Source organism: Hippocampus guttulatus, chromosome 14 (assembly GCF_054856545.1).
Source record: "Hippocampus guttulatus isolate MCC_2025c chromosome 14, RoL_Hgut_1.0, whole genome shotgun sequence".
In the NCBI taxonomy this organism is placed as follows: domain Eukaryota; kingdom Metazoa; phylum Chordata; class Actinopteri; order Syngnathiformes; family Syngnathidae; genus Hippocampus; species Hippocampus guttulatus.
The window spans coordinates 17,230,961-17,254,886 of record NC_141274.1 but is presented as its reverse complement, the minus strand read 5'-3'; the positions used below and the strand labels follow the sequence as shown (position 1 = coordinate 17,254,886).

At 41.7% G+C, this 23,926-nt stretch overlaps 3 protein-coding genes across 4 annotated transcripts; all 3 read left to right on the top strand.

The window, feature by feature from the left end:
* Positions 1–1,117: 1,117 nt before the first annotated feature.
* Positions 1,118–4,269, top strand: higd1a (HIG1 hypoxia inducible domain family, member 1A). Its single transcript, XM_086129790.1, has 4 exons — positions 1,118–1,266; positions 1,559–1,633; positions 2,673–2,807; positions 2,940–4,269. The coding sequence occupies exons 2-4, from the start codon at positions 1,564–1,566 to the stop codon at positions 3,011–3,013; spliced, it is 279 nt and encodes a 92-aa protein (XP_085985916.1). The 5' UTR covers positions 1,118–1,266; positions 1,559–1,563; the 3' UTR covers positions 3,014–4,269.
* A 214-nt stretch (positions 4,270–4,483) lies between these two features.
* On the top strand, positions 4,484–9,232 carry LOC147195551 (coiled-coil domain-containing protein 13-like). 2 transcript variants are annotated; one of them, XM_086129789.1, is made up of 11 exons: positions 4,484–4,738; positions 5,673–5,829; positions 5,902–6,053; positions 7,002–7,144; positions 7,217–7,297; positions 7,534–7,647; positions 7,729–7,833; positions 8,155–8,304; positions 8,364–8,408; positions 8,484–8,540; positions 8,606–9,232. In XM_086129789.1, the coding sequence occupies exons 1-11, from the start codon at positions 4,732–4,734 to the stop codon at positions 8,804–8,806; spliced, it is 1,212 nt and encodes a 403-aa protein (XP_085985915.1). In that variant the 5' UTR covers positions 4,484–4,731; the 3' UTR covers positions 8,807–9,232. The 2 variants fall into 2 exon arrangements, with proteins under 2 accessions (XP_085985915.1, XP_085985914.1); XM_086129788.1 differs by having other exon boundaries at positions 8,364–8,540.
* A 766-nt stretch (positions 9,233–9,998) lies between these two features.
* Positions 9,999–19,891, top strand: LOC147195550 (coiled-coil domain-containing protein 13-like). Its single transcript, XM_086129346.1, has 11 exons — positions 9,999–10,057; positions 11,096–11,238; positions 11,300–11,442; positions 11,515–11,595; positions 13,297–13,410; positions 13,477–13,581; positions 14,607–14,756; positions 14,827–14,994; positions 15,765–15,974; positions 16,048–16,127; positions 17,571–19,891. The coding sequence occupies exons 1-11, from the start codon at positions 10,023–10,025 to the stop codon at positions 17,605–17,607; spliced, it is 1,266 nt and encodes a 421-aa protein (XP_085985472.1). The 5' UTR covers positions 9,999–10,022; the 3' UTR covers positions 17,608–19,891.
* The last annotated feature ends 4,035 nt before the right edge of the window (positions 19,892–23,926 follow it).

The following is a 23,926-nucleotide window of genomic DNA, read 5'->3' as shown; positions in this document are numbered from 1 at the left end:
TCCGATTCCGGCCTTCCTGTTAGGAGTTTTCATTTTTCTCGTTTTCTCCCCGTGCATGTGTGGGGTTTCTCTGGGTACTCAGGTTTCCTCCCACATTTAAAAAACATGCACGGTTAATTGATCACTCAATTGTGATTTTGAGTGCGTTTGTTTTTCCGATGTTTGCCCTGCGCTGGTCTGGCAACCAGTTCGGGGTGTCCTCCGCCAAATGCCCGAATGCGGTGGATAGGGTCTAGCACGCCCTACGAGTCGTAGGCTACGACCCTCGTGGAAAATGGGCTGAAGGATGGACAACGTCCCAACTTTATCGGAATTGGGTTTGTGGTAGTTTTAGGAGTTATGCACTTATATGGCTATGGCACGTTGCGGAAACGTGTGGTTACCTTTTTTTTTTAAATTAATCTTTATTGAACAAGTCAGAATACAATTCTCAGCAAACAGAGAACAAAACAAACGTGCTACTAATACATACACATTACAAACGTTTAAACAAAAAGAAGGGAAAAAAAGGAAGGCAGGGGATTTTTAGACAAAAATTTCAAATAAGGAGCATATAGCCAGAGTCTTAACAGCTTTTTACGTGTGGTTACCACACTAATGACGAGCCCAAAAAATACGTCAGCACAGAGAGTAACAAGAACTATTTTTAATTCCCACCTGCTTCCGTTTTCGTTTGAACAGTGACAATGTGAAAGTTTTTTTTTTTTTATTCTGAGTAGGCGAGAGCAAAAACACGTCATCTACCTAGGTACAAGTCATGAAAAATTAGGGAACTCGATTCAATATATTTTACAGTATTGGCTCTGTAATTATGCGACAATGACTGGACGTGATCTTACGATCCAGCTACCAACTGAAATTCTCTTGGTTGGAATTGACTATCTTTGATTTTTGCGCACATTGTACAAGTGATACTGCGTTCAATTGTAGGATTTAATCTTTTTTCCAAATCCCAGTCTGAAATTCGGTCTTTATTTGATTAGTATTCCATCTAATGTCTACCTAATATATTATATATATTACCTAAATAACGTTTACTTCAGTTTTTAATAAGGAACAAGAATCTAACTATAGTGTTTCCCATTTTTACTCCTGTCTTTGAGCGCACCATGTCACGCAACCTGTGACGTCACACCTGCGTGCGCTGCTCCTTAACGTTACGAAAGCAGTCGGCCGGGTACTTTTCCTTGGTGCGTACGAGTTGAGCAACCTTGGTGATTCCGAAAGTTTGATATTTAGTTCACTAACGTTAAGATTTATACACAGGTAAGACTCATTTGAAAAAATCGATAACTGGAACCGCTACGAATAACGACAGATCGGTTGTTAATTGTTCGACACTCAACTGTACGACAATCAAAATGGTAATCGTGTGTCTTGGATGCTTCTAACAACTCTTGTGACCTTTTCAAATATTTTCTTAACATTTTGTCCATTTATAGCATGACTCCCCATTGTCCTTCATATGTAACCTCTGTACTGTTCGTGAGCATGTAGAGCTTAGCTAAAAGGCTAATCAAACAAAAGTCTTATGGGTTGTAAATGTTCTTATGTCCAGTTACAATGTCTGCCTACGAGGAGAACGAGTCCAAATTTATGAGAAAAGCCAAAGAGAATCCATTTGTTCCCGTGGGTGAGTATGCATATTCTGGCTCCCGGGATTACATCATTTGACAAACACTGCAGATAAGACTTTTAGACAAGGTAATAACATGAGACAAGGCAATAAAGCTCCGTTTTGATTGACTATGCCACCAATAAGATTATAGTTTTTGATGTGGTCCTGTTTAGAATTAATTTATTTCATTATTAGATTATGCAACAAAGTGCCATACATGTCCGTGTAACTTCAAGTGTCTTCCGTCAAAGCACATGGCTGCTTCTGCTAATAACCATCAATCCATCCATCCGTTTTACATAATGTTATTTAGCAACATGAAAGTGTGAAAGATTCGAAGAAAAAAAAAACACCACAGCACATACACGCTTCCTCTTGGTGGGTGGAAAAACCTCTACCCATGAACTGATACCAGCTTGTGTCTGAGACGTGGTACCTGCAAAGCGAAGTAGTGGCCAGGAAAAAAGTGACTGTAACCTAGATCTACCTTTTTAACAAGTGTTGGAGGTTTTAATACAATATTTATCAGTACACTAAATTAGATCCAATTAGTTATATTACCTTGGTGGGGGGGGTTGCGCCCCCTCCCGACTCCCCCCCTCCCCCCACACACACACAAATTTTTAAAAATGCTTTATACAAGATACCTGAAAACATGTGGCTGTATGATATCTAACTCCACAATTAGTAGCCACCATTAATGAACTGATTCAGTGCCGCATGTGCCGTTGACTTGAATAGATAAGTGCTATACTGTATCTCAAATACAAATCAAAATCATCCTTATTGACTGATATGTTGTAAATGTATGCTTTCTACATTACGTGTTATATTATTATTGTTTGGTTGTGGAAAATAAACTGTTACAACTTAATGTCCCGGTTTAAAATGATCCCTATTTCCTCTTATGCCATTCCCCTGATAATCACCAGGCGGGCTGTCCACTCAACTAAATAAACAACACAACTCCAATCCTGTAGATATTTTCTGTAATACAGTACAGTTGACTACATGAGTGAAAATTTGTAAAACATCGTCCTTGGGGTTGTTGCAGGAATGGCTGGCTTCTTCGCCATTGTAGGCTACAGACTGTGGAAGTTGAAAAGTCGCGGGGACACCAAAATGTCCGTGCACCTGATCCACATGCGCGTGGCCGCCCAAGGCTTCGTGGTAGGAGCCATGACTGTCGGTACGTATACAGACAGAAATAAAAACAGACATACTGTCAAATGGCCTCTGATAGAGAAAAATGTCCCCCACTCCAGCGGCAGCTTCCATATTAACATGTCAGAACAATGCATAACTGTGTTTTTTTTTCTAGGTGTCATTTATACAATGTACAGGGACTTCTTCGCCAAACCAAGACTAGAAGAGAATCCCACGCAATCCAAGTGAACATGGACTCAACTCCTTTTATTTAACCTCCCTTAATATTACCTCATATTAAGGTTTATTTTGTACTGATCGATTGCATCTATGTGCAAGTTAATATTAGATTTGATAACCTGTCTACACAATAGTACTGTATGTGAAACGATCACCCTCTTATAAACACACAGGTTGCAGTTATAATTCTTTATTATTTAAGGTTAATTATTTGTGTTTAGATTTTGAATGGTGTGGGAGTGACATTGAATTGGTTAAAATATATTTATGGGATGTAAATAGGCTAGGACTATATTGGGGAAAAAAATATTTATTTGTTTTGTCTTTTTGATACATCGTCATTAATGTACTGATGCAGGGATTGGTATTTTTATATTTTGCCAAATCAAAAAAACTTACCTTGCTCACACCTTGGTCCAATTTTGGCAGCCCCTCTTTCTAACCAGTAAAAGACAAATGCAACTGATGCACTGACAAACAGATAACATAATGGCACCAGGGCTTTATAGCCCAGACAGAAATCTATGTAGCTCAAGTTAAAACCTTCCCGCATTTTATTTGATATTGTTGAAAATATATTTCTAAATCTTTAGATGTGGTTGGTTGTCGTTGTTTGTCTGTGTGCCCTGCAATTGGCTGGCAGCCAGTTCAGGGTGTACCCAGCCTACTGCCCAAAGACAGCTGGGATAGGCTCCAGCATGCCCGTGATCCTCATGAGGATAGGCAGTTCGAAAGATGGATGGATGGTTCTGGGAGAGAAAAAAATCTTGGAAGACCCTGAATGAGATGCATTCATAAAGGTTAGAATACATTAATTCATTGCGTTCAGTAGAAGTTTGATTGTCAGGGGAAGTTCAGCATTGTGATTTATATTGACTCAGGTCCACTTACATTGCAAGTGATGCTTCATGAGAGGCAAATGAAGCGGTAAGCATAATGTACACTGTAAGTACAGTTATAGTATATAGCATGTTGTGCTATATTGCACCGAAATGCCTTATGTGACAGCTATTTTCAATGTGCTCCAAACAACAAAGCATATGAGGGAAAAGTGGTTAAGATTGCACGACTGTCCATGTTTTTACGTTATGTGTTATCTTTATTATTTTACTGTCTGTTAACCGTTTTGTAAAGTGCTTTGTTACAGCTGCAGCGGTTGTAAAAGCACTATATAAATCAGGATGTCTTGTATTGTGTATGCTCAGGCAGTTTCAGTATTTGTATGTTTTCATGCCACTGAAAAATAAATGATCAGTATGTCATAATGGACTCTGGAATATATTTGAACGCTATTCGCTGTGATTTCATTTTCTCGACAAGTTGAACTGACAGCAGTGTTTTATGGTACTGTAGCTTTTGATTGACGGGAAAACATGAGATTTAAAAAATTCATGACTCAGGGTGCGGCCAGTGATTGAGGAAATGACGTAATAAAAAACTGCCAGAGCTGCCATTTGGATGACTAGCGCCCTACACTTTTACACCCACATAGCAAGTCGACTGGGTTTCAAAAAAGTAAAATATTACATAAAAGTTTGCAAAGTCGGTCTTAGCAACACGCGTTGGCTAATGCGTGGTCCAGCTCTTCGTTCTCGCGAGATCTCGTCAAGTCAGCGTCGTTGCCATGGATGCTGAAGTCGCGGTCCAGGCGATCCTTTGGGGAATCTTCTTTTCGACAAAGGCATGCAAAATAGCCTCTGTCGTAAAGGAAGGCGATATTTCATCTAATGGAAGGTAAGTGAATTGTATACTCCAGTTGTATAAATCCACTTCATGTATAAACGTTGCTTTTGGGATCTAACATTGTCCCTCACGCAGTGTTAATAGTGGCCACTGTTGTTTATGAAATACATCACGTGACAACTAACCGAATACTTGTAATGTACAGTCTAATAATACGCGACAGTTTTAGAGGTATTTAACAATACGTTTCGGGATCGTTTTATTATTATTTTTTGTAGTATGGTGTAGAACCCCAGCGCATCATAAAAGTTGTTGAGAATATTTTGGTACAGGTTGCACATTACTGTACATTATGGTAATTTACAAACAATTTTGTGCATCTCATGTATTGAAATTCAATATATTACTCTGGTGTACTTAATATTGAGGCTGGTAAGACCATTCTGGTGTTGCTTAAATTCAACTCTAGAACCCAGATTTATTATTTAAAATGTGGTGGGAGTTTTGGGTTCAGATCTCAGCTTTGGCCTTGCTCAATGGTTTTTCCGCATACTCAGGCTTGTTCCCATGCATTTAAAAAAAAAGATGCAGGTTAGGTTGATTAAAACTTGACATTGTCAAAAGATGTGAGTGGTTGTTTCTCCGTGACTGAGATGTGGCCAGCCTTCGGTGAATCCGGCATTTGCCAAAAGTCTGCTGGTATTTGCACCAGCTCATGAGGAAAAGTGGTATAAAAATGGGTTGGATAGATATTTTCATGGAAGCCAACATGACTGTCAATATGGGAGCCTTAAGTTGAAGAGGGTTTATCGTAAACAACACGACAGAGACTTTCAGTTTCTCTCAAATAAGGAAAAGCCTGCACGCAATATTTAATTCAAGTGTCCACAACATATTTTTACAGCAAATAGCAAAAATCATGTATCCCCCCCCAACACCACGTTTGTGTGATATCGCAATTCAGTATTGTGTGCCCTTTTAACAGAAGCATCACAGATGGACTATAGCAATGGAGTGAACAATCTTGAGCCTCAGGAAAATGTAAAACAGCAAGTGGACAAGATGAAAGCCAAGGATACGTTTCTCAATGAGCATATGGACTTAGTGAGCCAAAACGTTTCAGCAGACACCATTCTAGACAGGTGAGAAAGTCTAAAAGGATAACAGTCGCTACCTTGCATTCATTCGCTTTTTGTTTTTTCAACTTCCGGTAGACTTGAACGGGATGAGCGTCAGCGTTTGTTGGACCAGCTGAGGGAGCTGACGGATGTCAATGGTCGCCTCTTCAAATTGCTGAGTGAAAAAGAATTTGAGTACAAACACATGAAGAAGAAATGGGAAAAAGAGAAGGTCTTTCTCATGGCTGGTACGTGGATAATAAAATGTTATAAGGATCCACCGATTTACCTCGTGTTTTTTTTTTTTCGGGCCGAATACTTAAATTTGAGTACAGTACTCATTGATTCCTACAGACCAGATGCTTGGTAATGCTATTCCATCTTGCAATTGTGCTGAAAATGTTTTATTTCAATCAAATGTTCAAAAAAAGAAACTTTTCTTGAACATGGCGTCAGTTCCACTCATATATAACTTTTTAGTGTCACAATTTGTCATTAGTGTTGTTTTAACACCCAACTGCATGTTTTTTGAAGTGTAGCCATACGTTTTACTTAAATGTAGCCTGTTAGACAAATGATTTCAGTGTTGTGGTGTCTCAGTCTGAACGCTGAAGGACACTGTTCGAGGAGTACATAAATGAAAGGAAGAGCGTAGAATCCGCGGTGACTATAAACAAGTAGGAATATGGATGCCATGTTAACTCTGTGTTAACTAAAAAATAAAAGTGAGTGAAAAAAACAACACAAAGCTGCTTCTTGAAAATACCTTCAATTATAAAATCAAACTGTGACAGGACAACTGAAGTGATACTTCATCACACCATGTCCTTTACTTCTCTTTACCACGGCGTCATGACGGGAGTGTGGCTTGCTCGACAAGAGCCGAGTGGAGCGGAACAGGCGACAGGGCTTGAGAACATTGGTACCTGCCGGATAGCCCTTCGTCGGAACTTCATCCACTTCTTAACGGAACATAATTTGCTGTTGGTCAACAAAGTATCGTCATCTGTGTTTAGCTTCAATATTATCTTTATTATTATTAATTATCTCCAGGGTGGTAAAGTAGTATCGCTGTCATAGTATTGGAGCCTGCTTAATAGTACAGATGAGCCCCAATCATTGCAGTCAGTGCATCCTTATCATTTCGGCTTTAACATATTGATCACGATAAAGGTTGGGCGCTTGTGGCCTTTTAGGTGTGTCCGGCATGTCAGGCGATGCAGCTGCCGTCAAGATTGTGGAGTTGTCCAAAAAGAACCGAGAACTGACTGCTGAAGTGGAACGAGAGAGGACAAAATGCAAACAAAACAGCAATAGAATCAAAGCGCTTGAGAAGGATGTGAGTCTTCTGTATGGTTTCATGTCGTCACAGCGTCTGAATGGTCATTAATTTCCGTTTTTCTTGCTACAGCTACAGGCTGCTGTGTGCTCAGCTCCAGGACAAGAGACTGACGCCAATTGCCAGAAGCAAAGCTCATCTCAAGACACTGAGGTTCAGTTCACTCAAATGATGTTAAATACAGTGCAACATTCAAGAATGTCAAAATGTTATTTAAAACATTGCCTGCACATCATGAATCAGCTAGAGCGGATTTTCATTTTTCATTATTTTCCAAAGGAAAATATGTTGTGTTCCATCTTAGAGCTTCTACTGCACATTCGTGTAATTTTCTGAAAGTTAATCATGTCACCCGAATGAGAATAACGGATTGTTTGTCCGCAAAACAGGACAACCCAGTGGTGAAGTCCCTGAAGGATAAATTATCTGCTGCCCAGCTCAAAGTCACAGAGCATCGCAACCAAGTTCAGTTTCTCAAGCAGGAGCTAAAAATGGCTCACAAGGTGCAAAGCGTCCCCATCTTACGTGATTACCAAACACATTTTGCACACAACCTAATTTGTTGTTCATGTCATCTGTTGCAGGTTCTGATAAATGAGGTTGGGGAAGACGTCAACGTTCCGCAGCTACTGAGTTGTGCGGGAAGCTTTAGAGGACGTGCACAGCAGATACTGGCTCTTCAGTCAAGGGTAAGAAGGAAATATGGTTTCACATTATATGTGAGAGTTGACTCGAAAACACATTGAAACAACAAATCTCGGTTTTGTTAATGTATCAGCGAGTGCTATAGTCCCCCATATCATTTTGGTTCACAGACCTCTTTGATGAGTTTAACATTTTTAAACAAAAATCATTTTGCACTGTTGAATACAATTCAGGTGAATTACAATGTCAAAATTGGAATCTTTGCATGGTCATGCATGGTCACTTAACTGGAATCAAGACTAGGACAAATGAAACCCCGTATGATGAGTAAGTGGACCTTGGTTTCCCTTGCCCGGACACGCAAGGTGCGGGACCTGGAGCAGCAGCTGAGATCACCTCCATTGAGCATGTTGAACATGGACGAAGAACGACTATCAGGCATTTTTCCTAAAAGCCGGGGCCGTTACACCGGTTACAGCCGCAGCGCTGAGAAGGAAAAGAGGGAGGCCTTTCAGGTGGGTAAGTCATGATTACATTTTAATGGAAATATACTGACATGTCCATCCTTCTCCAGAGGCTCTCGGACAGCTATGAATCCTTGCAGCGAGACCGCGATCAGGTGAGGAAAGAGCTGGATGCTTCCAAAGCAAGGAACAAATGTCTGTCTGCTGACATAAAAACCCTGAAAGCTCAGATTTCCTCCATGCTGCTGAAGAGCAAACACGACGACGAGCTTGTGGACGCTATATTGGTAAGAAGAAAATAAACATGTTGAGTTGAGCTGAGATGTTAGTCGTCTCGATCTTTCCGTGGTAGAAGGAGAAGAGTCGCTTGCTGGAGCTGCTGAGCCAGCTCACCAGGCAGAATGCACCGAGCCAATCCAGCTTGGGACCATCGCTCAGCAGCGAGCTCTCCACGCAGAAGATGCTCATCCAGAACTTGTACCAAGTGGTCGCTGACAAAGAAGACACCATTAAACAATTAGAGGATAAAATTAAGCAGCTTTCCAGTCAGTGACTGACTCAAATTGAATGATCTGTCAAAACTAGTAATTAGGGGAAAAAGGTGATTTCAAAAGAATCCCATTGCTATACTAGATTGTAAACTTTTCAAAAATATTCAAAACGACGTAAACTGAGATGCTAATGTAGGACTGCATTTCTATATGTTAATATGAATAACTTCAAACAATGATGTAAAACAATGCTTTATCATGTGTCAAGAAGCTGATTTTTTTCCCCTTGTAATTACTTAAAAAATACAAACTACTGACAATACTGTACTGTATGTGTTTTGGTAGTTTAGAATGCAAATTCAAAATAAAACAGTGAGCGGTGGTTCCCAACCACTTGGCCATACAAACTACTGACAATACTGTACTGTATGTGTTTTGGTAGTTTAGAATGCAAATTCAAAATAAAACAGTGAGCGGTGGTTCCCAACCACTTGGCCATGGCACATGAGTGTGGTGTGCAAAGTCATCCAATTTCACTTTCTATGGCTCAAATATATGAATGTATTTGTTCATCTATCTATGCCAGCGGCGTAGTATGACAGGCAGAACAATTAAGTGCCATTCATAATATGAACAATACTTTTTATGACATTTTTGTTTGGTAGTGTAACCTGCGATTTTTGTAATGCAAAATATGCACCTTGCTTCAGTACACATTCATAGCATGTTCAAATCAAGTGGAAAAAATCTACATTTATCCTCACCTTGACTCTAGCCAGTTGAACGCGAAACAGTTTTTTAGTGGTCTGTTTATTCATATCTCTGACTATTTGTACCGCTCCAATATGGCTGACCCACACGCGCACATGTGACGCCTGGCAGGTAAGTGGATGTGTAATAACACACGCACACAGCTGAGCGAAATGCTCGTTTCTTGCGCAAGGTTGTGGCGTTCAAGCTCCTTGAAAATACTTGACTGGAGGGACTTGTTTAGACCAAATATATGACGTAACCACATGGTGTTGCTTTTGCTAATTACGCAAGAAAGGGCATCCGGCCTTCGCAAATACGCAACAAAGGGCAACATTCCTGACAGTGATACTAATGCTTTTGCGCAACAAAGGCTGACATTTCTGCGAGTAAGCGGTAATGCCTTTTCGCGCAACTAAAGCGAACTAGGAGTGGTCATGAACACTTGCTCTATCCAACTGGGCGCTTTTACCCCGGAAACAATTTAATTATAAATAACAAACGGACAGCGATTTCCTGCACGACACAATGCAAAATCATACTTCCTACTGGGAGAACGAAAAGTGAGTTTTTAACATGACTTTTCTAATAAAATAATTTTTTTTCCAAACGTAAACAAAACTACATTCATCTCGTCTGTCGGTGTTAGCGTTAAAACAGCTAATTTGCCAGCTACGGAAAGTTTTTAGAGTTAATGTTATGAAGGGGGAAAAAACACTCTTACTTCAGAACAACTTTTTACAAATTTAATAAGTGAATGATCAAGCTATCGATGTATTTCGCTTTTTCTCACAATGACAATAATTAGAATTATCTGCAGGAGACTGCAATAATTTAGATTAGAACACCCATCCATCCATTTTCCGAACCGCCCTACCCTCAGAAGGGTCGCGGGCATGCCAGAGTCTATCCAGCTGCTCTCAGGCAGTTTAGCGGGGTACATCCCGAACTTGTTGCCAGCCAATCGCAGGGCACATATAGACAAGCAACTACCATTCACACTCACAATCACACTTCGGGACAATTTAGAGTGATCAATTAATTTAACCCGCATGTGAGAACATGCACATTTCACACAGGAAAGTCACGAGAACTTCAACATAAATTTGACACATTTTTCAACACAATTATTAACTTATATTGATTAATGTGGCGGCCTGGCGGTCGACTGGTTAGCGCGTCGGCCACATGATGCAGAGCTGCAGGGTTCAATTCCGGCTCCGACCTTCCTGTGTGGAAATTGTCCCTAGGTGTGAATGTTAGTGCAGATGGTTGTTTATCAATGTGTACCCTGGGATTGGCTGGCAACCGGTTCAGGGTCTCCCCCACCTACTGCCTGAAGACAGCTGGGATAGGCTACAGCATGCCCTGAGACCCTTGTGAAGATAAGCGGATCAGAAAATGGATGGATGGATGATTTATGTTTTCTTTCTAAATGTCACAAATACCAAAATTTATTGATGAGCCAGGGCACACAAATATTTATTTACATATTCACAGTCACAGTATTCACAATAATGCTGAGAAAAACAAAACAAAACAACAGCAGTGGTGATTTCAGTCCGTTCATTTTTCATTGTCAATGATTGTGTTTCGATTAGACAGCAGCGGGAGAGCTGGTTGAACCAACTGAGAGAGATGAGGGATGAAAACGACTGTCTGATAAAACTGCTCACTGAAAAGGACATTGAAATCAAACTCATGAAGAAGAAACTGGATGATGAGCGAGTGCTGGCCTTGGCAGGTATGTTTGTTCTGAATTAATTATGTTGTATCTGAATTGAAAACAAAATGTCATATTTTAGGTGCGACGGGCATAGCAGGCGATGTGGCTGCCGTCAAGATTGTGGCGTTGTCCAAGAAGAACCGAGAGTTGACATCTGAAGTAGAGCGAGAGAGGTCTAAATCCAAACAAAATAGCAATAGAATCAAGGAGCTTGATAAACAGGTTGGGCTTGATGTCATTTAATGGATTTATGTCAATACTCTGATTTTATTTTTGCTCTACTTCTTACTCCAGCTGCAAGCTGCTTTGCTCTCGCTATCAGGACAACAGACTGATGCCACAATGCAGAAGCAAAACTCATTCAAAGACTATGGGGTAAGTTTCTTTGGGTGCTAACCATACATACAATGAGACCTCTGGAGTAAATGCCCTTGAGGTCATAATATCCATCCATCCATCCATTTTACGACCCTGAACACTTTTGAATGTGCAGTCACTTTTCCATGATGCCACTGTCATTTGTTTTTAGATGTCCTTTTTGCATTTTTACAGTAATACTAATTTTTACATCTTTATGACAATTAAGATTCATAAAGAGCACAACTGCTTTCTGTATTTGCCCCTATTTGTCATTGAAGAGTGAGTAGTTTTCTTGGGTTAATTTATTTTCAAGTGTATTCATTTATTTGCAAAAAATGAAATATCATTATAAATATAATTTAGTTGCCAATACATTTAACATGTTTTGTATTATTTTAATCATTTTTAATGTATTGTATTTTTACTTTCGGGCGGCCCGGTAGTCCAGTGGTTAGCACGTCGGCTTCACAGTGCAGAGGTACCGGGTTCGATTCCAGCTCCCTGTGTGGAGTTTGCATGTTCTCCCCGGGCCTGCGTGGGTTTTCTCCGGGTGCTCCGGTTTCCTCCCACATTCCAAAAACATGCATGTCAGGCTGATTGGACGCTCTAAATTGTCCCTAGGTGTGAGTGTGGGCGTGGATGGTTGTTCGTCTCTGTGTGCCCTGCGATTGGCTGGCAACTGATTCAGGGTGTCCCCCGCCTACTGCCCGGAGACGGCAGGGATAGGCTCCAGCACCCCCCGCGACCCTAGTGAGGATCAAGCGGTTCGGAAAATGGATGGATGGATGGATATTTTTACTTTCGATTTTTTTTTTTATCTTATTGAGCATTTAGCTTATTTATTCTTATACACACACACACACACACACACACACGTGTATATATATATATATATATATATATATCTCTGATAGCTGATATATATATATATATATATATATATATATATATATATATATATATATAAGGGCGGCCCGGTAGTCCAGTGGTTAGCACGTCGACTACACAATGCCGAGGTACCGGGTTCAATTCCAGCTCCGGCCTCCCTGTGTGGAGTTTGCATGTTCTCCCCGGGCCTGCGTGGGTTTTCTCCGGGTACTCCGGTTTCCTCCCACATTCCAAAAACATGCATGGCAGGCTGATTGGACGCTCTAAATTGTCCCTAGGTGTGAGTGTGGGCGTGAATGGTTGTTCGTCTCTGTGTGCCCTGCGATTGGCTGGCAACTGATTCCCCGCCTACTGCCCGGAGACGGCTGGGATAGGCTCCAGCACCCCCCGCGACCCTAGTGAGGATCAAGCGGTTCGGAAAATGGATGGATGGATGGATGGATATATATATAGAGTGAGAGAGAAAGAGAGAGAGAGAGAGATGTGTGTGTGTGTGTGTGCGTGTGCGCACATGCATATGTGTACTTCAGTATACATATATAAAATGTAATTTGTATTTGTAATTTTAAGTACCGGTATTCTCTTTACCTTTTTTAATATGTATTTATGAATACATGTTATTTACCATTTTATAGCTGATTTATTTTTTTTACACAATATGTTTTTTTTTAAATAAAACCCATTTTGACTTTCTAATATTTCCAATGGGAAAATGTGTTTGATATGTTCCTAGCAATTCTAATCTACCTTGTTGTTGTTGTTGTTTTTTTTTTTGTGTAATCATATCATCCTAACTAGACCGATTGATTGCTTTGTCCGTGAAACCAGGACAATCCGGCGATGAAGTCTCTGAAGGACAAATTATCTTCTGCCCAGCTCAAAGTCACAGAGCATCGCAATCAAATTCAGTTTCTGAAGCAAGAATTGAAATTGGCTCAGAAGGTACAAAACATTTCACCTATTGAGATCGCCAAACATCCTAATGTGGCATTAATCACTTTGTTCCAGGTTCTCGTGAGTGAGGTTGGGGAAGACGCCAACATTCAGCAATTACTCAGCTGTGCGGGAAGCTTTCGAGGACGTGCGCAGCAGATACTGGCTCTTCAATCAAGGGTAAAGCGTGGAACATACAAAATGATTTTAAACATCTTAAATGATGCGCAAATGGTTGTTTGTCGATCTGTGCCCTGCGACTGGTTGGCAACCAGGGAGGTTTCGATTGTGTGCAGTTTTGCTCCCGTCTACCGATCTTTGCAGCTGTTTAATAGCAGAACACCGCAACATGGTAAATGAACATCCCAATGGCGTCCTCAAATAATATGTGCATGCCTCAGACATTGCATTCACCTTTAGTGGAAGAACAGCACTGCACATTCCTGTGCTCCCTTGTGTCAGTATTTAAAATGTTTTTTAACTCCTCTTCTGATATATTTTTCAGTGATTTCAGAGGGGATGTGAAAAGGGGAATTGTACAAATGAAAATAATATTTTTGTTTTCATGTTTAGTATTTATTTTGGTAAAATGAGTATTTTGTTTTGCTTTTGTTAAATTAAGGGAAAAAAAGACAACTACTGTTTAACAAAGTTAAAGTAAAAATGTCTTATTTCCCTAAAAGGGCTATTTCTATTATTAAGCAGGCACAACTTAACAAAATAAAAGAGTTCCTGTACCTCAACACAATACCTCTCATTATTTGCTGTGTACTGGCAAAGAGAATAATTGTTATTTTCATGCACCCCATTATTGGTTGGTTGTGAGGAGTGTTGATTTGTATAAGCTTGGCTTGACCATACTAAATGGGCATATCGCCCTGCTCCCCATGACCGCCGTGCATGGGACCGGACCTTGGTCTTATTAAAAAAAAAAAAAAAAAGTGGACCTACAGCCTTTCTAGTTGAGGACCACTGCTATAGGATAATCCCTCAGGATAATTTTTATCCACAACTGATAATCAGACCATTGATTTTAAGAGAGTAAATACTGCATGCTCCAATTTGTCCCAATTTTCTGTTGGTCTGGACTCCACTAACAAAGTCCTACACTGATGCCCTTGACTTAGCCAAACTCTTTGTTGACCACACACATCAGAATTTGCCATTGAACAAGTACGATATTTGTGTGTGTGTGTGTGTGACAGGTGCGTGACCTTGAGCAGCAGCTGAAGAAGGCGATGACGCAGGGGTCCAACGCTCAGAGCGTGGAAGAGGAACCTTCTAAAATCTCAACTCAGGGCAGAAACATCAGCTTCATCCGCACAATGGAGAAGGAGAAGAAGGAAGCATTTGAGGTATGTGAACAATACAAGTGTGTTATTGCTGTGTGAAACCCCTGCCCTGTTATTTTTAAATTTTCTCAAGAGAATATCTGCAAGCTATGAAGCCCTTCAGAAAGAACACGAAGACATGAAAAAGAAACTGGAAGCCTCCAGGGCCAGGATCAAATGTCTGTCTGAGGAAAAGGCTGCTCAGATATCCGCCGCGTTGGTTAAAAGTAAACACGACGACGAGCTGGTGGAAGCTCTGCTGGTAAGGCATTAACACGGGGGTGGCATGCTTGGGGCTCGTGGGCACTAAGAGGCCCCGCAAAAGCGTTTGGTGCGGCCTCTCATGCAATTCGAAAAACAAAGCCCCAGAGCGTATTAAAAAAGAAATAGCGATAACGCTCAGAATAGTTCATCATTTCAGTGCTGTTCAACAACAACAAAAAAAAAACATCTAAAAATGAATTGAATTAAACTGAATATTAAGATTAGTAATATATCCACCCTTCCCTTATCTGAAGTGCTTATCCTCACGACGGTCGCGGGCGTGCTGGATCCTACCCCAGTCGTCTTCGGGCAGCAGGTGGGGTACACCCTCAACTGGTTGCCAGTAAGATACATGCTTAAAGGTGGATAGTAACGTGTTCCTATAGTAAAAGGTTGTAATGTAGTTGTTGTCTTAAATTAACATCAACCCCCCCCCCCCCCTTTCAAATGTGTTTGTATATTTAACTTTTTGGGGAAGGGATTGAGTTTTTAACCCTTTCATGCACCCTGTAACCTGATAACATGATAAGCTGTCCACTGTAGTAACCGCTGTTCCTGAAAGGGTTCATTTTCCTAATGTTTACAAAATCGTGTTATTAAATAGAGTTGTATCTGAGTTTTTACATTTTAAAATAAAATCAAAACTAAGTTTTAAAATAAAATGTTGTCCAAGTGAGAGCTGTCTCAACAGTTACAGCGCAGTAATTGCTTCACTAGTTTTTGAATAATAACACTGCTTCCGTGTGATGTGTCTGTTTTCCACCGCAGAAGGAGAAGGCTCAGATGCAGGAGATGCTGAATCAGCTCAGCAAACAACTGGAGGCGCAGAACGCGCCGGCCCAGCCGAACCCGGCCGCGCCGCTGAGCAGCGAACTCTTCATGCAGACCACGCTCATCCAGAACTTGTACCAAGTGGTCGCCGACAAAGAGGACACCATCAAGGAGTTAGAGGAAAAAATACAGCAGCTCGCACTCAAGGTGACAACAAAATATCAAGCCAGATTAGAAAAAATATCGAGACCGAGGTGTTCACTGTTTGCAACTTTTACAGGATGTACAAACTCAGGCCAGCATCAACATCAGTGCACTTTCTCCTGAAGAGGGCGCTATAGACAACAAAACATCTCCACGGTACGTACCCTGCAATAACTTTTTCAAGCACTCTTCTAACATGGCTTCAAGATCTTTTTTCCCCTTTTAAATGTATTCCTTACTTTGGAATAGAAATATGCAATTTGATTGTTTATAGCCCCTACAATGAAAAAGTGATAATTTTGCTCAAGTCACTCGAAGAAAATAGATTTTTTTACCTCAATATTTTTGAAACATCTGGTGAAATAAAGGAAATTGAATAGAATGTATTTTAATCAGTGGTGCGCCAATTACAAGTTTCTTTCTGATCCTGATTTTCGACAATCCCGAATTTAGTTTCATAACCAAACGTGTTTTATTGTTCATTGAACAATATCTTTGAAGCAATGCAAACGGGTTGGTTTAACTTCACATCAAGTATTTCTCTCAAAAATAATGAAAAGCCTATGAGTCGTCTCACGGCAGAAGAAGACAGTGACAGACTTTTTTTCCCAAAAGAGAGAGAGATGAAATCGGACAAGATCAATTTTATTGGGATCGGCCGATCACCGATCCCCGAAAACTAAGAAAATCGGTAGCAGTCCAGATCCCAGCCAATTGATTGGTGGACCTCTAATTTTTATTTATCTATTTGCAGGAATTGTATATTTTAAAAAAAGTTTTTAAATCAAATAAAAACATGACTATCACATGGGCATAATTTTCAGCCCCTTTGCTATGAGATATAAATTTAGCTCAGGTGCATCTTGTTTCCCTGCATTATTTCTTTAGTGAGGCTTTTTTGTGTCTTGTCTTTTATTCCAAACTATTATTTGAAACAAATTTATCTAAAAACTACAACGCACGTTTAGCATTATGGGGCATCTTTATGTACTATAATTTCAGCCACATATTTTAATGACTTCAATTTTGGAAATGAACAATTTAAAGTTGAAAACATGTGCTTTTATTCTCTATTACAACTCCAATCTCGTAAATATTGGAGTTTTTCCCTTCAAAAATCGGACAATTCTCAAATAACAAATAACTTCTTCACTTCTACTTCAATGTTTTTCTTCAATATATGGTTCCTCTTGAAACTCTGACATTAGTCTCATAAAATGTGCGCTTTTAAACACATATTCAGCCTTATTAATGTAATTGATGACACTGCTTTGTCAAAAATATACATATATAATTTTCTGACTCTAATTGAAAAAAATAGGCAATTCAATGTAGGCTGGCAATTTTTTTCTCCCGAAAAGATAACTTCATAATTTTTCTTGGAATAGTATCACTTGAATCTCGAAAAAGTCAAAACTTTTTGCTTAAACCCTTTCAGGGACAGCGGTCACTACAGTGGACATCTTACCATGTTATCAGGTTACAGGGTGCCTGAAAGGGCTCATCTTGTAGTGCGTGTGTTCTTTTAGTTCTTCGTACTCCTTTATACTCAGGTGTACCTAACGAGGTGGCTCAAACTCCTCTTGTCTTCCTCCTCAGTTCTGCCTTTGCCGTCAACGGGCCATGGTATTTGTAGACATTTTCATCATCAGAAGAACCTCCGTGAGCAACAGCTATAAACAACAGTGGACCAACCACAGCAACTGAGATGAAGAGTCCCACCGCTTATAATGACATTCTATGGACTCGTCCGGGGGTGAAATTTTGCGGAACCCGAATAGGTATTCGCTTGCAGAACATGGGCAGCAGCGTGACAGTGGTGGTCGAGGAGAGTAATTGGATTGCTGGAGCGTGGTAACATGGAGATGTGGCGTTTTACTCCTTGTTTCCCCTTCCACCTTGACGTCCTTCTTCATGAGCGTGGCCCTGACGTATCAGGTACGAGTAAGTGGGGGTCGTGCTTATTCGGCTATTCGTAGTAAGGGCGTGCTGAAGATGCTAATGTCGCTTTGGAGCTGGCGGCTGGTCGTCGAGCTGGAGGAAAAGGGAACCGCCGAGGGCATCGCTTGGTGGCAGTGACCTCGCAGCTTTAACGCTGACGTGATGCGACAAGTCGAGCGCGGCTTCCTGTAGGCTCTGTGACTTGGCGCAACTTGGCCTTGCTGCTCCTGCTCGCGTTCTTACCTTCTCATGCCACATGTGACGAACTGCAGCGAGCGGTAAAAGGCTCCTCTCCCTCCCTCCCTTCTCTTCGTCTTTTACTCCTCAACAATGTTGCACCACTCGATCGTGCCCTTCTTATGCCGTTTTGAAGCCCTTCGAAGGTCGACTGTGATGGTTCTTTCCTTGGGCGCCCTCTGCGAAAACACTTCAGTCGCAAAGTAGAGTCATCAGTCCCCATCAGAAAAAAAACCCCTCTACATTTTGAAACGACTGGGTAAAAACTGGGGGATTTTGTTTGCATGACGACAATATTTCCAGAGCCAAAAAAGTGACCAGATGGATTAGTGCCACATCTATTCAAACGTTGAAAAAGTCACACAATTTCAAATTAAACATTTTGTGGGGAAAATAAATCTGTTAAATAGAGGAACAATTACCAAATCACCCGTCATGATTTTGCTAATTTTTTTTGTTTCCTTAAACTAACACATTCCGTCTCTGTTTTAAGTCTTTATTCACAAATCACATGTTGCAGATGGTTAGTCGAAAAACCTTCCAAAGTGTACTCTTTAAAACTATTGATTGGCATTGGTGGTAGCGCCCGTGAGTGGTTTAGGTCCTATTTAGCTGACCGAGCATTTTGTGTTAGCCTTGGTTGCTCTGAGTCACGAACTGCCCTACTGTCATGTGGTATTCCACAGGGCTCAATTCTGGGGCCTCTGCTGTTCTTGCTGTTTCTGCTCCATTTGGGTGCCATTTTAAGGAAACATGCTGTTTCCTTCCACTGCTTTACGGATGGGCACCACGGTGGTCGACTGGTTAGCACATCGGCCTCAACAGTATTTGCATGTTCTCCCCGTACTTGTGTAGATTTTCTCCGGGTTCTCCGGTTTCTTCCCACATTCCAAAAAACATACCTGGCAGGTTAATGGAACACTCTAAATTGTCCTTAGGTGTGAAAGTTAGCATGGATGGTTGTTTGTCTAGGTGTGACAGCTGGGATAGACTCCAACATGCCCGCTACCCTTGTGAGGATAAGAGCATTAGAGAATGGGTGGATTTTAGAGTAAGTAAACATCCTATTATTTGTTTTCGAATCTTTAAATGGCTTCACCCCACCTTACCTATCTGGGCTCCTCCAACCCTACGCACCAGACATTATTACAGGTATTGAGAGCTAAGCAGAGGCTTAGAGGGGGCTCAGAGGGGACCAATCCTTTTCTGTTGGTGGTCCCTCTCTTTGGAATGACCACTGAACGTTCAGCAAGACCCCTCACTGCCCATCTTTAAAACTTGTCTCAGAACTCATTTCTCTTCTTTGCCTTTTGACTCAGCATGAGACTTGATTTTCAGTTTTACTGTTTTTTATGCTTTCGGGTGTCTTTGTTGTTAGTTCATGAATTTATTGTTTGTTGTCGTGTGAATTATTTGTGGCATGTACAGAACTTTGTCTACAGCGGTGGTTGTTTTAATGCGCTCTATGAATACAGTTGAGTTGAGTTGAGTGACACTACCAACAAGTGGCCTGACATGCATCATCCAAACCAGAATTCATTGCAGTCTGAATTTGAATTTGTTTTAAGAACGCCAAAGTTCCAAAACACAAATCATGCACAAGTTGTTATTGTTACAGAGAGACCATGGAATCTAAATAAAAGTGTCTGACGAACACTTTGAGTCCCGCTGTAAGGCTATTTATTTTTTTAAATATGTAATTTTGCTTTGAATTGTCAGTGAATAATGCCTTGTGTAAACATTCATGCATATGTAGGAGCTGTGTATCTGTGAAGGTCATGATTCCTTACATGACTGTGTGGACCCTTGATATTTTAAGTGAAGATTGCCTAAATGTTGTCCAAAAATAAATTGAAAAAATAAAATAGAATTCAGGACCTATGTATCTTTAAGAGTTATGACCCATCAGAGTGTTTGGCCGTTGAGGCGATCTGCTCTTTGCTGCCTCTAAACCCAAAAGGCCACGTTGAATGTCGCGAGGCTAACCTTTACAAACGGCAGCCCAAATGTGTATTCAAGAAAACACCGATTCAGGCTCCCAGGCTCCTTTCAAAGCTAATCACTCATGTGGCAAGTAGTGTGCATGTCTTCAGCACGGCGCAGCGCGTACATGCTCAGGTGAAGCGACTGTCCAACTTTATTCTCTAGGTGGCACATTAAGAAAAATAACAGGTTCCAAGAGCTGCTTGACCTTCACCTTTGATCTATTAAGCACCGTATAACCAAGCTACTACTGATACTGTTGTGGTTTTTTTTTTGTGTGTATGTGCAGTATGCTTTTGAAAAGCTGTTCTATCACAGCTTTCTATAAAACGTGAGATGGCTCTTGTGTCCCACTAGAAATGTTCCTCCGATGGTTAACGTTTTAATATTTTAATCTGACAGAAAGGACTATTTCACTATTTCAGACGATAAAAATTATTTGTAGTTGCCACATAGAGTTCGCGGCTGTTGCAACCATCTCACCGCATTTTTTCAGCAGCCATACTTCACTGCCCTTTTGCCATCAAACCAAAACCGTGATGTATGCGGCTACCTGGATCATCGCACAACCCAAAAAACTGCAGATTACTTCAACATGGAAAAATTGTTTTTTTCCGTCTGCAAAGTGTGACATTAACACTTTCAGGGACAGCGGTTACTACAGTGGACAGCTTATCATGTTACCAGGTTACAGTGTGCATGAAAGGGTTAAAAGCAACACAGGAAACAACCTGTAGGGCCGCCGTGCCAGCCGCAGTGCCGTCTCAGCCTTGTCGGCAGCACTACAGTTTTGCAGGTGTTCTTATACTGTTCATGTTTTTACCGTGTAAAACCTCGAGTCAAATGTTTTAGGGATTACGGGCAACAGTAAGCGTTCATTTACTGCAGTAAAGAGGGTGTTGCTCGCACGCTGCTTGTCTTTGCTAATCACATCATTGCTTTCTTTGCTCCGGTTGCTGGTTTGACCAGAAACAAGTGGCGGGTTGCAGGCGAAGTCTTGAAATTCAGTGCCTGCATTGCGACTTTGTGACGGTATTAATCATAAATTTGCCGGAGCATAATTCGCAGTTAACTATCTTCACATGGCTCATTTCTCTCCAGAAAGTGTATGTTGTGTGGTAATGGTGTGTAGTATCACTTTTATGAGTGCCGACTACCAGTATCTAGATCGGAGCATCGCTACTATTTTTAATTTGCTGCGGATGGGCCGCAGTTTGAACACCCCTGCTGTTGAGCATCTACATCTTTGCCTCAGTGCCCCCTACATTCAAACTTGGTTGCTTCCAACCTTGCCAAAAGGATTTCAACAGCACCCACCGCCACCTTGCTTCCCCCCCTCTTCGCCCTCATGCACGGCCAATTTAGTGCACAGCTTCAAAATACCGCACTGGTTCTTCCAGGGCTCGATGGGAGATTGGCAGGTCGGCATCGGAACGTGGCGAGAGAGAGAGAAAAGGCCCATCCATCCGTTCTCTTCCCCGCTTATCCTCACGAGGCCGCAAGACAAAAATGTCAAGGCGCCCCATGAATCCGGCCCTTGTGCGTGACAAACGAGGCCTGTGTTTGTGCGTCGAAAGCCGAGCGTCCCCCGGTGCATAACCCGCTTTGCTCGGCTGCAGGTTATCACTCACTGTTGCCAGCGGAGATAGCGCGATGTTTCTTTACCGGCGAGCGTCCTGCTGGCGTGCCTTGCCAAATATGTATCTAGAGTAGCAATGTGCGTCAGAAAAGATGTTGATGGAGCAAATAGTTGACATGGTCCAGGGAAAATGTTTAACTAAATACTTGTTTTTGTTGGGAGGATGGCGTATGCTGTCAAATAAATCAACGTGCCACAAATCAGTCACTGGTCAGCTATTAGAGAGTATTGTCAAGGTTTCACACTGGAACCTTTATGGGTAAAGCGTTTTGCCAATAGGACTGTTGGCACGTCTGCCAAACAGTTAGTTGGTCCACAGTTCAAATTTTGGCTCAGGTGCTCCTGTTGGTTGGATTGTACTGAGCAGGCAGGACAGAAACAAATCTTTGATCCAGTTGCTGGCCTGATTGTTCTAAGGTTCCAGGGTCGAACCTCTGATCCGCCCATCCTTTGTTTGTGGAGTTCATGCATGTTCTTCTAGTAGCCCAGCTTATCCCATGTTATGCAGGATTGCTTTTTGGTCACTATTTTGGTCCATTTTAACAATTTGTTGTCATGTTTTGCATGATGGTGGTGCAGAGGACCCCAAAAAGCAGGGAGGCAGGGAGGAGCAGGGTGGAGTGACCAAGATGTATTTAACAAAATGTAAACAGGAATACACTGGAGAAACTAACTCAAAAACTCTCTCAAATTAAGTCCAACAAAATCACAAGAAATCAAAGTAGCAAAAACCTAAGACAGAAAACAAAACATGACACGTGCACACAGCAACAGCAACAATGACCCGACACCGAGTGGTCGTGCCGGGAGTCCTTTTAAACAAACAAACTAATGACACAATGACCAACAGGTGTGCAGCTGCAGGCGGAGCCCTACAGTGCCACCTGTTGGCCACATACAGAACCATGACAGTACCCCTCCCTCAAGGGACAGATCCCAGACGTCCCAAACTCATCCATAATCTTGCTTTGCCGGGCAACGGAAGGCGACGGCATCCCTAGCCTCGCCGGGCAAAAGGTACGAAAGCGACGGCAACCCTTGCCTTGCCGGGGAACAGGAACAAAAGCAACGGCAACCCTCGCCTCGCCGGGGAACAGGAACGGAGGGTGACGGCAACACTTGCCTCGCCGGGAACAGGAATGTGGGTGGCTGTGGGACCAGGCCTCTGGTCCTGCGGGGTCCAGTCTGGTCGGGTCATTCTGTCACGCTTTGCATGATGGTGGCGTAGGACCCCAAAAAGCAAGGAGGCACAGAGTGGAGTGACCGGTGTGCAGCTGCAGGCGGAGCCCTACAGTGCCACCTTTTGGCCACAAAGAGAACCATGACATTTGTGTTCTCATGCTTGTTCCAATAAACACTGACTGTGACCTTTGAAGACCATTCAATTTTTAGAACTTTTGGCCAAATACAATATGACTATCGTTGGAGGCAATGTGAAGCTAGTTTAACCCTTTCAGGGACAGCATTTAGTACAGTGGACAATTTATTATGTTATCAGGTTACAGGGTGCATGAAAGGATTAAATTCATACCCTATCCATCCATCCGTCCATTTTCCGAATCGCTCATTCTCAAGAGGGTCACGGGTGTGCTGGTAAGGGTAAAATTGGACATCTACAACCGTGAACTCAAGCGAGCTAGTATGAGTTGTGAAACTCCCTGTCTGAAACTGAGTCCTGCTCTGGCTCTGGATGGGTTGTCATCCTCTTCTGCGGGTCGTTGCACGAAAAGATTTGGATTTTCCAGTGTACCACAGATTCTTCAAATGTCATTTTAGCTACATTTTGTGAGTGACGTCACATACAACGGCAGTTGGCTATTTGAAGCTTCATGCTGTTTTAGAGACAATTTTTTCCCGGACACTTTGGTTAGAAGTCCGACTGGAGTGAAGTACACGGTGGCGATAAGTTATCGAAGCGATTTTGCCCAAATCAAAAATTTGTCTGAGCATCTCAATTTGCGCCCGTGACCTCAGCTGCTAACGTATCTCATCACATTTCAGTAAAGGACATTCCCCTCCAACCACCAAAAACAGTTTTGGTATTGTTTTATGGAGCCCGATTACGCAGTCACGCTGCAGATTTATTCCAAGATGCCCAAGGAGCCACCAAGCCAAACAGCCCAGTTAAATCAACACAGCGTGCGTAAACAGCCTC